Source organism: Cydia fagiglandana, chromosome 6 (assembly GCF_963556715.1).
Source record: "Cydia fagiglandana chromosome 6, ilCydFagi1.1, whole genome shotgun sequence".
Taxonomy (NCBI): Eukaryota; Metazoa; Arthropoda; class Insecta; order Lepidoptera; family Tortricidae; genus Cydia; species Cydia fagiglandana.
This window is the reverse complement of record NC_085937.1, coordinates 17,365,808-17,378,820: the sequence shown is the minus strand read 5'-3', so window position 1 is coordinate 17,378,820 and position 13,013 is coordinate 17,365,808. Positions and strand designations below refer to the sequence as shown.

At 43.4% G+C, this 13,013-nt stretch overlaps 3 protein-coding genes across 3 annotated transcripts in view; 1 reads left to right on the top strand and 2 right to left on the bottom strand.

Moving 5' to 3' along the window:
- The window catches only part of LOC134665446 (thioredoxin domain-containing protein 17-like), a 325,334-nt gene that overhangs the window by 59,300 nt on the left and 253,021 nt on the right, over positions 1-13,013 (top strand). The gene's annotated exons all lie outside the window — the stretch shown is intronic.
- LOC134665424 (SEC14-like protein 2) overlaps positions 1-13,013 on the bottom strand; it is a 127,294-nt gene that overhangs the window by 42,404 nt on the left and 71,877 nt on the right. The gene's annotated exons all lie outside the window — the stretch shown is intronic.
- LOC134665455 (RNA polymerase I-specific transcription initiation factor RRN3) lies at positions 3,300-12,763 on the bottom strand. The gene is made up of 8 exons (XM_063522430.1): positions 11,855-12,763; positions 11,455-11,554; positions 10,835-10,987; positions 9,278-9,493; positions 8,290-8,481; positions 6,017-6,189; positions 4,696-4,924; positions 3,300-4,239 (listed from the first exon to the last, which is right to left on the bottom strand). The coding sequence occupies exons 1-8, from the start codon at positions 12,261-12,263 to the stop codon at positions 4,035-4,037; spliced, it is 1,677 nt and encodes a 558-aa protein (XP_063378500.1). The 5' UTR covers positions 12,264-12,763; the 3' UTR covers positions 3,300-4,034.

The following is a 13,013-nucleotide window of genomic DNA, read 5'->3' as shown; positions in this document are numbered from 1 at the left end:
AATTAATACATACAACGTGTACCGCTACGTATCACTTAAGACTGTAAGTCTGTATCTGTACCTACATGGATTACAGCAATGCACATAGAAAATGTGCTAAATGCGGAGCAACGGCTGTTGAAGCAGCCAGAGTGAAATTTACAACTTTAGTGGGTTCAGAAGGAACCGAGTCATAACGCATCTGGAAAGCGTATTAATTAACCGTGAAGAAATGTATGAATACAAGTTGGAAATCTGTGTAAAATGCCGTGTGTAAAGTGTAGTGTATCTGTGTGTAAAGTGTAATAGGTAGGCATGCCTAATGTTATTTGTATAAAAGGTACTGAAAACTTTGTGAATGCGCTTTATTAATGTCTATTTTTTTATTAAGTTGCCAGTTGCCAGTTTTCAGTGTATATTTTTATATGTAAAACATTTTTTTAATAAATAATATATATAATGTTATAAACATAAACATTCCTTTTATTTAAATCAATTGATAATACCACAAACAAGGGGTAATATTTGCATCTTGCATATATTTCGTGATATGAAGATAACAAATATGTTTATCAACAGAATTACTCGCCAGGCTAAACCGGTTGTCAACTTTAGTTCCATTGGTACACAAAGACGGCGCCACTAGTATAAACGTATAAACGGTTGGGGACATTTTTTTGTATGGAGTTACCGTTCTTCTCCTAGTGAGTATTATATTCTTTGGGCGAGCCCCACAGCCAAGCATAATTTTTGTATTGAACTTGGCTCTCCTTTTTTACATTTATGTTTTTGGTGGGATATCAATACTTTTTGTAAAGAAAACTAGGCAGGTATTGAGATTTAATGTTTTTTCTTGTGTTTCCGCTGTATGGTTTTTACTTCTGTTCTTTGTATAATTATGTGGTGCCGCGCGCCGCCGACGACACACCGTTGGCCGGTTGTTTAGAGCGTATTACAAGTTTTTTGTATGGGGACACCACTTATTTTTTGACTTAACTTTATTTTAATATAGCAAATATAATAATACATATATTGGGGTAGTTTCAAATATCTGCTTGTAACGGTTCCAACGCTACAATAAAAAATATTTTTTTGTATGGGGACCCCCCTATTTTTTAACTTTTTTTTATTGTTAGATTTTTCCCTACGCTTACACACAATAACCGAGCTGGATTCCAAATTTCATCCTTCTAGGTCATCTGGAAGTAGGTTAGGTTTAGGTACTTATATGTCAGTCCCAATAAAAAATGGTTTTTTTGTATGGGGACCCCCCCTATTATTAAACTTTATTTTATTTTTAGATTTTTTCCTACGGTTACACACAATAACCGAGCTGGATTCCAAATTTTATCCTTCTAGGTCATCTGGAAGTAGGTTAGGTTTAGGTACTTATATGTCAGTCCCAATAAAAAGTGGTTTTTTTGTATGGGGACCCCCCCTATTTTTTAACTTTATTTTATTTTTAGATTTTTTCCTACGGTTACACACAATAACCGAGCTGGATTCCAAATTTCATCCTTCTAGGTCATCTGGAAGTAGGTTAGGTTTAGGTACTATAAGTCATAAGTCAGTCTTAAAATTTACGACTTTTTGACCTTCATATCTTTATAACCGTTTGAGCTAGCTTCATGAAATTTGGGCTTCTAGATGTCCTTATGGATATAATTAAACACACGTAGTTTTATGTGTTTACGTCAAAGATGTTTTGAGTTATAGAAGGGTCAAAAGTGGCACCAAGTGGTTCGTGTAATATTACACTCGGCGCTGGCTAGCCAGTTCCTTTGCTTGAACTTGGCTTGACACGCTGCCGCGTGTCTAGATACAAAATGAAATAAGAAAACCCGTAAAGAAATACCACGATATAAACTATATACAAAATAACTCAAGTACCAATTAAAAGTCCCCGATTTAAATTTACTAGTATCGATTCTTCGACGCAATAACTTGTCGATGAAATGAAAATACTTGAAACGTTGTCTTCCAAATAACATTCGATGAAATGTCTGTCGGCAATTCAAGGGTAAACCATATTAAGGTTCCTAAATGTGGCGTTACTAGGAAAACTGACGACTTTGTCGACTGACGAAAAAGTAAGTACCTTTTGCTGCAAACGTCAAAATATATTAACAGAGAATGTGCTTAGGATAGGCGGCGCTAAACATACAAAGCTTAATTAAGCACATTTTCTGTTATTTGGCCTAAAAAACAAAAAAAACCTGAGAATTTTACAACTTTGAATGATAATTTCAATTTTAAAATGCCACTGTATATATTTTTTAATTATGTAGTTATAAAAAAAACTAATACTACGGATACATAAAAAAGTGTGCTACTTAAAAATATATTTTAATTTGCGCAGTTGTAAAATAACTGGATTCCATACCAATGGAAGATTTAAAAAAAATGTTTACTCTCAACAATGCAGCAGGACAGCATTAGGCACTGGTCCCACCGCGAGCTAGTAAGCTGAGCTATAAATAAAAGAGACACGGCGATATTTATAGCTCACCGCTGGGCGAGTAACTATAAATATCGCCGTGTCTCTTTTATTTACACGGGAGTGCTTATCTTTTGTTCGTGTTTATAGCCGATAGCTCATAGCTTACTAGCTCGCGGTGGGACCAGTGCCTTATGGTTGACCAGATAAGATTGACAAATGACCACTTAAATTAAAATATGATACTTGTATCATTTTGGTCTCAAAAAACCTTGTTGAGTGAATTACAACTCTTAGTACCGTATTATTAAAATTATGTTTAATAAATAAATTCATACAACATTCACTGGTTCTAAAGACCTGGGTGACCAGAGAACTGGGTACTGGGTGTCAGTGTCATCAAGAAGTATGTAATGTACCTATCATCTCGGAGTAATTAACAATGGAGCCGCCATTAACAGGCATTCCCCTCTGTCGAAAATAGGCGGCCAACGGTCAACCATATGTATGGACTGACGTTTATCTGACATGACGTACCTATACATTTGATGTGCCCCTCCCCCGCAAAAAACGGCAGACTATTTTGTACCGAAAATTTTAGACATGGCGTCTCCGTTGTTAATTACTCCGAGCCTATCATCGCCCACACTGTTAACTGTACATTGGTGGACCTTATGCCTTTTGTAATAAGGTCCAGCGATGTACAGTTAGGAGTGTTGCTGTTTGCACTCTAATGCTATAACGTTAAAGTTGAAAGTCCTAAGGGCCCCCCCACATCTAGCGTCTTTCGAGCGTCTGCGTCTGGTCAGCGCTATGGAAAATGACATCGCTGCGCAGTTGCGTCGACGTTGCGTCGAGCAGCGGCCATAGAATTGTAGACGCCGACGCTCGAAAGACGCCAGATGTGGGGGGGGGCTAAGTCCAGGCAACATGCAGTTGGACTGCGAGCTACCTACCTTTAAGATATATAGAGAATGCCTTGGGTAAGAAAGTTCGTACTTTAATATTATAACAATAGGGTTGATATTCACATAACTCTCCCACTCGTTCTGAATACAGGTGATATACAGAGTTGGACAGTGAACTAGCTAGTTTTTGCGAAGGACTGGCAGTCATTAGAAAATCTATATCTAGTTTGCGCTTAATATCAGAGTTTATACCCTAATGCTATGATACTTGAGTCTATATTTGGGTCATTCTACAAAATTCTCATTCCCCTGGCAAATCGCCTAATCGCAAATTCCCAGGAGATTCTGCTCTATTAGCATCTCGATTTTGGTGACGGTGTAACCTGTGCCATGTCCCATCATGGTTCCATTTACAACAAACTGCTTAGCGGAATCTCCTGGGAATTTGCTAATAGGTATAGGCAGGGGAATGAGATTGCTGAGGAATTAACACATTTAGGGTTCCCACTCATATTATGTCGACGCGAAATTGGCAGAATCCGATAGGTAAAAGCTTTATGTCTGCGCAATAAGAGCGAAAAAGTCGTCGTTCGGCTCGCATCGACCGACGCCTGATGACGCGTCGACAGCTTTTTCGCTCTTATTGCGCGGATATAAAGCTTTATCCTATCGGATTTTGCCGGGGCTCGTTGATATATCTGGGGAGACCCTTACATGACACTCTCACTCGTCCTAAATCCAGGTGAAACGCAGTTGGAAAGCGAGCTAGCTAGTTTCTGCGAAGGACTGGCAGTCATAAGGAAGTCATCATCCTCTTCTAGCTTCCGTTTCATGCCGGAATATTGAGTTTCGTCTTCGTTGTCTCTGCCCCAATCTTTGTATTCGACGCAGAGGGGCCAGATCATTTTACCGGACCTGGTGAAGGAATTAATATGTTTAACACGAGCTAAAAGAAAACTCATGTAAAAATTCCGGACAAGTGCGAGTCGGACTCGCCCACCGGGGGTTCCGTGCTTTTTAGTATTTGTCGTTAAGTATAGCGGCAACAGAAATACATAATCTGTGAAAATTTCAGCTATTACGGTTCATGATTCATGAGATACAGCCTGGTGACGGACAGTCGGACGGATAGACAGACGGACAGTGGAGTAATAGGGTCCCGTTTTTACCCTTTGGGTACGGAACCCTAAAAACGTGACGAAAACGACGTGAGACCTGAGGGCCTACCGCGAACCACGTTCGAAGTGTTGCCTCTCTGTCGCACTTATAAGTTCGTACGTATAAGTGTAACAGGGTGGCAACACGTCGAACGTGGTTCGCGGTAGGCCCTCTGGCGACTGACTCTTAGGAATATTTGAGAAAAATACTTACACAGGCAGCATATAAGGGTCGTACGGGAACCAATCATCATACTCCTGGACATTGGACGCTTGGAGCGTCACTCGACTGTTCTTCTCAATAATAGCTTGGCAGTAGACGACCTGGTGAGACCTGGTGACCGACGCGAAGCCGCGGGTCACTTGTGGGGGACACGTGCGGAGGGGGTTCAGGTTGCAGGTTACCAGCCGAGGCAGGTTTAGGGATTCAACGAAGTTTACATCTGAAAAAAAGGACATTTTTAAATGACTGCGTAACATGAATTAGTGAAAGCTGTTTGGAACAGTCGTCAGGACAGAAATCTTACTCACAAAAATCTTATAAGCCAACATTCCAAAAACATATTTACACTAGTGATGTACCGACTATTGATTTGGCCGACTAGCCGACTAATCGGCGCTCGGATGGCCGATTAGTCGGCCGACTAGTTAGATCATTAGTTTGGTCTAAGTTTTGCACGGAACACTAAAAATCCTAAGGCTATATCTCATACGACGACCGGACAGTCGGACATAAGAAAGCGACCACACGTATTGACCGTGTATTTCAAATTAAAGTTTTCGTAAGCACGTTAAATAGGCATTTGGATAAAATAGGTGAAAAGCTTATGAAAGTATTTGCTGTTTATCTGTCACTTATAAAGTGCCGACTAATCGGCCATTTTTGCCGACTAATCACCGATTATAGATGAGGCCGGATAGTCGGCTGTCCCGACTAGTCGGTACATGCCTAATTTACACGCCTCTAAGGTATTCCACCTGTCCAATGTGTATTTTGTCTCACATTTTGCTTAATGAGAGAGTGAGACGCAATAACACTGGACAGATGGAATACCGCCCTAAGACACTGACAATAAGGACGTGTGTGTTTGGGAACCCGACTGTACCTTGATACAATGCTTTAACCCTCTGAACGCCACACGCCGATCGAGAACCTTGTTGGAATGACCGGTTGATATTGAGCCTTGAAGTGTTCGGTGGTCAGAGGGTTAAGAGGGTGAAAGCTGAGGTATTTTTTAATATTATAGCCACATTTTTAGACGAACGGCCCTATTCGAACTTTAAGATACGTCAATGAATAGATCTGGAAACGATATGGATTAGATGTGTCAGTGTCAAAAGTGACGTTTTTGTTCGAAGAAACGTTACATTTGACACTGACACATCTAATCCATATCGTTTCTAGATATATTAATTGACGTATCTTTAAGTTAGAATCGGGCAGCAAGTTTAGTACCTAATTATCATTAACAAAACTTATGAACTTCAGAAAACTACTCAGCAGTTTCACGGGACTTTCAACTTTAAACACTTACTCTCTTTGCTAGCGAACAGATGGTGGTGTTTAAAGGCCACAAGGTAGAATATCGAGTGGCAGATCGCGTGGAAGGCGCCGTGAACTTTCGTATTGTCGTTGGAGGTAGTTTCTTGCGTCGCCGTTATATAAGAGTGGCACCATTCCGACATATTTCTCAAGTAGTGGATCAGTCTGGAATAGAATATTATAAATTAGTTGTGTATTGCGTCTCACATTTTGCTTAATGAGAGAGTGAGACGCAATGACATTGGACAAGGAAATTGGATAGGTGGAATATGACCCCTAGGAATCATAGTGGCCGCGTAATTTTTTTTTTAAAAGATAGGCGATAGCGTTTTATAAATGGTGCTAGTATTTTTCATGAGGCATTGTAAATAGGTAGGTATTATTTACTTATTGTAACATCGTGCACAAAATTAAGCACTAACAAATTATAAAATAAAATAGGCAGTGACGGAGGGAGCAGCATGGGTGTGTACAGGATGGCGGGTGGGCATAGTTTCTCAATGTAATTACTTCACACCTAACTCAGTATGCTTCAGGAACGTGGCGAATTAGGCACGAGGTTGGCTAACGTCCGATCTCTAGCGCGGCTCAATCAAGTCTGCTGCCGGAGCCTCACCGCTCCCGCCTTTAAGTCAAGTAGGCAAACCTGCTCGACCGGTCCACCAACATAACGACAAAACTGCCAACTCATGCCTACGTTCACCCAAGAGAAACCTCTTGACGTTCCAAAGCCTTCTAACTGTCATCTTAGTTCAACAACATGCCAATAGATGGCGTTACTTTCTACGCAACATTATGAATTTCGTTACAACTCAGTAATACGTAGCAAAACATTTCTAATCGACTTTCTACAGGCGTCTTTAACTATGAACTGTAACGCTGCAATACGTGCTCCTGGAGTCACGCTCCGACAGGCAGTAATATTTTTTTGACACAATTTCTATTTAATAAATCAGATAGAATTTTAAAGAGTTGATAACTTGACCGTGACGGCACATGTTATGTTTTTTTATATAAATTCCACAGTCTAAGTTTCGAACGAACTGACGAACTTATTCGACTAGTCAGAAAAATACTCTATTTTGAATTTTGGGTAGCAAAAAGTACTGCAAGCGTTCAGTATTTAAGGCAGGGACACACTTATCCCACGTATGGCACGTAGTAGCTCCAGCACGCGGTCCGCGCACGCCTGGCTGTGTGTGTGTGCGCACTGACCTGGTGTTGGGCACTCGCACGGCGCGCGCCAGCAGGCCGGCGAGGTGCGCGGCGGCCGTGCGGCGCGTGGCCGGCGCGCCCCCCTGCAGCCCCGCGCCCGCGCCCGCCGCCGCCGCCCACAGCCGCTCCAGCACGCGGTCCGCGCACGCCTGGCTGTGTGTGTGTGCGCACTGACCTGGTGTTGGGCACTCGCACGGCGCGCGCCAGCAGGCCGGCGAGGTGCGCGGCGGCCGTGCGGCGCGTGGCCGGCGCGCCCCCCTGCAGCCCCGCGCCCGCGCCCGCCGCCGCCGCCCACAGCCGCTCCAGCACGCGGTCCGCGCACGCCTGGCTGTGTGTGTGTGCGCACTGACCTGGTGTTGGGCACTCGCACGGCGCGCGCCAGCAGGCCGGCGAGGTGCGCGGCGGCCGTGCGGCGCGTGGCCGGCGCGCCCCCCTGCAGCCCCGCGCCCGCGCCCGCCGCCGCCGCCCACAGCCGCTCCAGCACGCGGTCCGCGCACGCCTGGCTGTGTGTGTGTGCGCACTGACCTGGTGTTGGGCACTCGCACGGCGCGCGCCAGCAGGCCGGCGAGGTGCGCGGCGGCCGTGCGGCGCGTGGCCGGCGCGCCCCCCTGCAGCCCCGCGCCCGCGCCCGCCGCCGCCGCCCACAGCCGCTCCAGCACGCGGTCCGCGCACGCCTGGCTGTGTGTGTGTGCGCACTGACCTGGTGTTGGGCACTCGCACGGCGCGCGCCAGCAGGCCGGCGAGGTGCGCGGCGGCCGTGCGGCGCGTGGCCGGCGCGCCCCCCTGCAGCCCCGCGCCCGCGCCCGCCGCCGCCGCCCACAGCCGCTCCAGCACGCGGTCCGCGCACGCCTGGCTGTGTGTGTGTGCGCACTGACCTGGTGTTGGGCACTCGCACGGCGCGCGCCAGCAGGCCGGCGAGGTGCGCGGCGGCCGTGCGGCGCGTGGCCGGCGCGCCCCCCTGCAGCCCCGCGCCCGCGCCCGCCGCCGCCGCCCACAGCCGCTCCAGCACGCGGTCCGCGCACGCCTGGCTGTGTGTGTGTGCGCACTGACCTGGTGTTGGGCACTCGCACGGCGCGCGCCAGCAGGCCGGCGAGGTGCGCGGCGGCCGTGCGGCGCGTGGCCGGCGCGCCCCCCTGCAGCCCCGCGCCCGCGCCCGCCGCCGCCGCCCACAGCCGCTCCAGCACGCGGTCCGCGCACGCCTGGCTGATCGACGTCGCGTACAGTAGGAGGAATTGGACGTGCCTGGAACAACACACGAGTAAAGACACTACAGCGAGAAGCGAGCGGGGCGCGTCATACTCTCAACTACAATGTACACGAGCTACAGTGTGACCGAGCCTTTAGACTCGCGCTAAACACCATAAAGGAAAGTTGACATTACTTATTTAATTTATGCTTTTTAGGGTGCCGTACCCAAAGGATAAAAACGGAGCCGTATTACCGAGACTCCGCTGTCCGTCAGTCGGTCTGTCTGTCACCAGGCTGTATCTCATGAACCGTGATAGCTAGACAGTTGAAATGTTCACAGAGGATATATTTCTGTTGCCGCTATAACAACAAATACTAAAAACAAAATATGATAAATATTTAAGTTGGGCTCCCTTACAACAAACGTATTTTATTTGCTATTTTTTGCGTAATGGTATGGAACCCTTCGTGCGAGAGTCCAATTCGCACTTGGTCGGTTTTTTCTTTTTCTATTTTCCACAATAGGTTTTGAGCCCACCTTCACTTTATATTATTTTTATTATCAGTTAATAATAGAAATAACACATCATTTGAAAATTTGAACAATTATCGGTCCCAACTCCAACTCACTCAGTAAGATCACAAGCAATAATTCTAGATTAAGTGAGACCATTAATTTTATTTAAGTCAGGTCCCCACAGCCAGCGCCACGGATTGCCGCGGCATTATGCCGAGTGGGGATCCTATTTTAGCGTCCAATTGTTTTTTTTATGTCTGCATGCCTTTCTTTTATATATACTATGTTGTGGCGTTAAATAAATGTGATTCTTTCTAATCAATGTGTACTTACTTGATTCCATGTGTAGGCAGTACAATCCTCTCAAACACGTTGCAAATAGTGAACAGTACCGGATCCCGCTCATCCTCCAGCCACCGCAGCATCTCGAGCATACAGTAATCCAATGTTGGGGCTAGCTCGTCTTTCTCGTCCGTCTCCATTTCGAACATCAACTCCGGCTGTTTGTTCTTTGCTCGGTCTACTATGTTCGAGTCCATTTCTACCATTCTGAAATAATACAGAATATTTAGATTGGATGCCTTACTAAAAGATGGGAAGAGAATACATCTCTTAACTCTTCAGTCAAACTGGACTCGGGGTACAACAGAGATGGGTGAAATTTAATGTGTAAGAATAAAGTGAAAGTGTGGAACAGTTTACCCGAGTCAGTGATCAGTGCACCTTCGATAAACTCTTTTAAAAACAAACTTGATGAACACTTTCGTAGACTACAAAACACATGTGGACATTGATGTGCACGTTTCAGCTTTAAGCTGCCTGTGCATTTACATATAATAATACCGGGTGTGGCCTGTAATATGAGCAAAAAATTTAACTGTAAGCTGTACTCCTCATACTGATCAACATTTGCTCAGCGACTTTTGAAAATAACTTGTACTTTGATTTTTAATACACTTTAAAGATTATTCAAAGACGTAATGTATTGCGAATTTCGTTATGTTTAAGGCTTGACAAGCAACGTCAATCACAATGATATGGCGTGGCGATGGCATCCATTGAAGATAATATTTATTTTGTATGAAAAATAGGGAGTCTAAATACTTCATATTTTTTAAAAGTTGTTGAACACAAGTGTCACCGTTTGAGGAGTACAATCTATGTTTTAATTATTTGCTCATGTTACAGGCCACACCCGGTATAATAAAAATAATTACATGCAGCTGCTTCCCTAAAGATCAAATATTACTTACAATGTATGTACAAGATGGGAGGATGAACTCAAACTCACAGCGGGCCTGAACTGGAGAAGAGTGGCCCACGACAACCTCAATGGAAAGAGCTAGAGGAGGCATTTTCCAAGTGACACACTGAGCTTAGAGACATATTCTAACTCAGAATAAAAGAGCTTAATAGATAGATGTCCGACCTCTAGGCCTCAGCGATATCAACTCCCTCCCCCCCTTGTCAGTCTTTGCTTTACGATCTAGTTTTAAATGACACAAAACTGGTAGCCAAATAATCACTATTTTATTAAACACTACATGCTATGAGTAAAACTGTCTCTGAGCGATGAATTCATCTAATAAATCCAGATTGGCGTGTTGAATATAATAGAATACAAACATTGTTATATTTTTTAAGTGCTAAACCTAACTTATTCATCATCATCATCTCAGCCATAAGACGTCCACTGCTGAACATAGGCCTCCCCCTTTTTTGGGGGGTGAATGCCATAATCGCCACGCTTGGCAGGCGGGTTGGCGATCGCAGTCGAATACACCGAATTTGAGGGACGCTGCTGCCCGTCCACCAGTGGTCTTGGACGTAGTTTAAGGACATACCCGGGTCCTAACTTATTAAAATGATATAAAAGATCTTCGTTCTTACCTAATAACTATAGCTGTCATGATATGTTCCCTAAGAGATGGAAGGTACTTGGTCATCCAGATCAGATTGTGTATATATGCCCTATTGGGGAAACACCCAGCTTTGTAATATGGAAACTGTTCTATCACTATCTGCATTAGTAGATCACTGGTCCTAAAAAAATTGAAATAATCACTTAAAAATCTTTTTCAATCTAGGTGTAGTGTAATTATACAAAAAGGTAAAACACAAATATATATTGAAACATATTTATAAATGGGTCTATCGCAAATTTATGCAGGTTTCACTGGTTGTGGTGTGTCGAAACATCAGAAATAAAATGTAACAAAATAAATTTGTGATAGACCCAGTACTAAATATATTTTAATATTTGTTCAAAATGTGAAAGTTTTAAATGTTATAACTCAAATAAATCTTGATAATATTATGAAATAATATTCTAAGTTTGCACAATAATTAACTTTCTTTGAGGTTTCATTTATTATTCAAAATTTTTGCAATAAGTATATAGTAGTGTTAAAAACAAAAAGGTGGCATAAACATGGCAGTTTAATAATATGTTTATATTTATTAATATTGTGAAACAGACAGATGATAGTTATAAGTAGCCAAATACTTACATAGGCATTGTTGCAACTATTTGTGCAATAAGGGAGTGTATGTTGGACCATAATTTTACAGTCTCAGCTGGCGGATGCTCGTCCCAATTGTCACCATTAGCTGAAACAAAAACAAATTAATGTTCTAAGATTTCGAAATTAAACTCCCCCAACTACGGGACCGATATTGTTGCCAATAGCGACTAAAAATAGTTCAAACACCTCTATTAAGATGGGAGGATGCGCTTTAACAACAGACCTGAAATGGAGGAGAGTGGCCCATGACAGACTAGTGGAAGAGCTAGAGGCCTTTGGCAAGTGGCACACTGAGTTAAAAGATATACTCTAGTCTTATACTTAGGATAAAAAAGGCTATTAGATAGATAGAATTCCACAAAACCTTATAGTTAAAATTGATTACCTTTAAATTGTGTTATTAAATTAGCTAGCACCATAGGGCAGTGGTATGTGTGTGCCGTTACCAGATTAAGTATGAAACGGCCAAACAGCTCTACACACTCCTCGCTACGCCCCGACCAGTCCACCTTACACACAAGCGCCAAAAACTGCTTAAACTCGCGTCCTAATAACATCACGCACGTCAAGCAATCCTCTATTAAGATCTTATAGTTATCGTCATTTAGAGGATATTCTCTAAGCACTTTGATTAACTCGTTGTAAGGGACAGAGTTTCTATCTTTAACTACACGTAGGATAATCTTCTCGACTTGTCGCTCCTTGAATCTAAAGTTGATGCGTGCCGTGGCCTCTTGCCGGTCCAGCGTCTTGCGCATCAGCGACGCAATGCTCTTCTGAGCTGCGACAGCCATCTTTATTTCTTCAAGTCAGAAGAGACAGATTTTAAAAAAGCTACTATTTCCGGTTGCCGCAGCAGTTCCGCCCTCTTGTGGTTCAGCACGTCTCTCAATATGTTGGAGGATTCCTCGAGGAACGGTGGTGGATGGTCGTGCTCGTAACTAGTGCTCGGTTTGCTGTAACTGAGCCCCGCTTCGGAGACGTCCGAACTCTTCTTGTCTTTTAGATACGTTTGCAGTCTTTCTAAGAGCAAAACTTTATTTTCACCTTCTTTCTTTTCGGAACTATAACCTTCTTTGGACATTTCTTGACTATATTTCACATCTTTACACGGCTGTGAAACGATCACGAACAACAAGTATACAGGTTTTCACGAATAAAATTTAAGTAAACCTGTTGGTTAATTAATTTTTAAATACAATTTATAACTAAGACTAAAAATAAATTGAAGATTAGAGCTAAAACTTTACACGTGCGAACATGCACTTTTCTACGTCACACGTATCGTTGCGGATTGGTGGGAATTTGTTGTGAAAGGATGAATGAATTGAACGAATGAATGGAAGTAAATGTCGATAATGACAGTTCTGAATCAGTTCGAGTAGCCCTTTCACTTCAACTATTTGTCTTTGGTTTCGTTCGTTTAATCTTTGTAGAAAATAAAATTCCTAACTACGTCCAAGTAAAACATGTTTTCATTATATTTTTTATTTCTTCATAAAGTAGTTGTCATTTGTAAATAACTAATACAAATGTTACATTTC

Coding starts and splice junctions, on each gene's coding strand:
- LOC134665455 (XM_063522430.1), bottom strand. CDS start 12,263: ATGGCTGTCGCAGCTCAGAAGAGCATTGCGTCGCTGATGCGCAAGACG. Junction 8,482..9,277: donor CTGCCTACACATGGAATCAA/GTAAGTACACAT, acceptor GTGTTGTTCCAG/GCACGTCCAATTCCTCCTAC. Junction 4,925..6,016: donor TCTGTTCGCTAGCAAAGAGA/GTAAGTGTTTAA, acceptor CCTTTTTTTCAG/ATGTAAACTTCGTTGAATCC.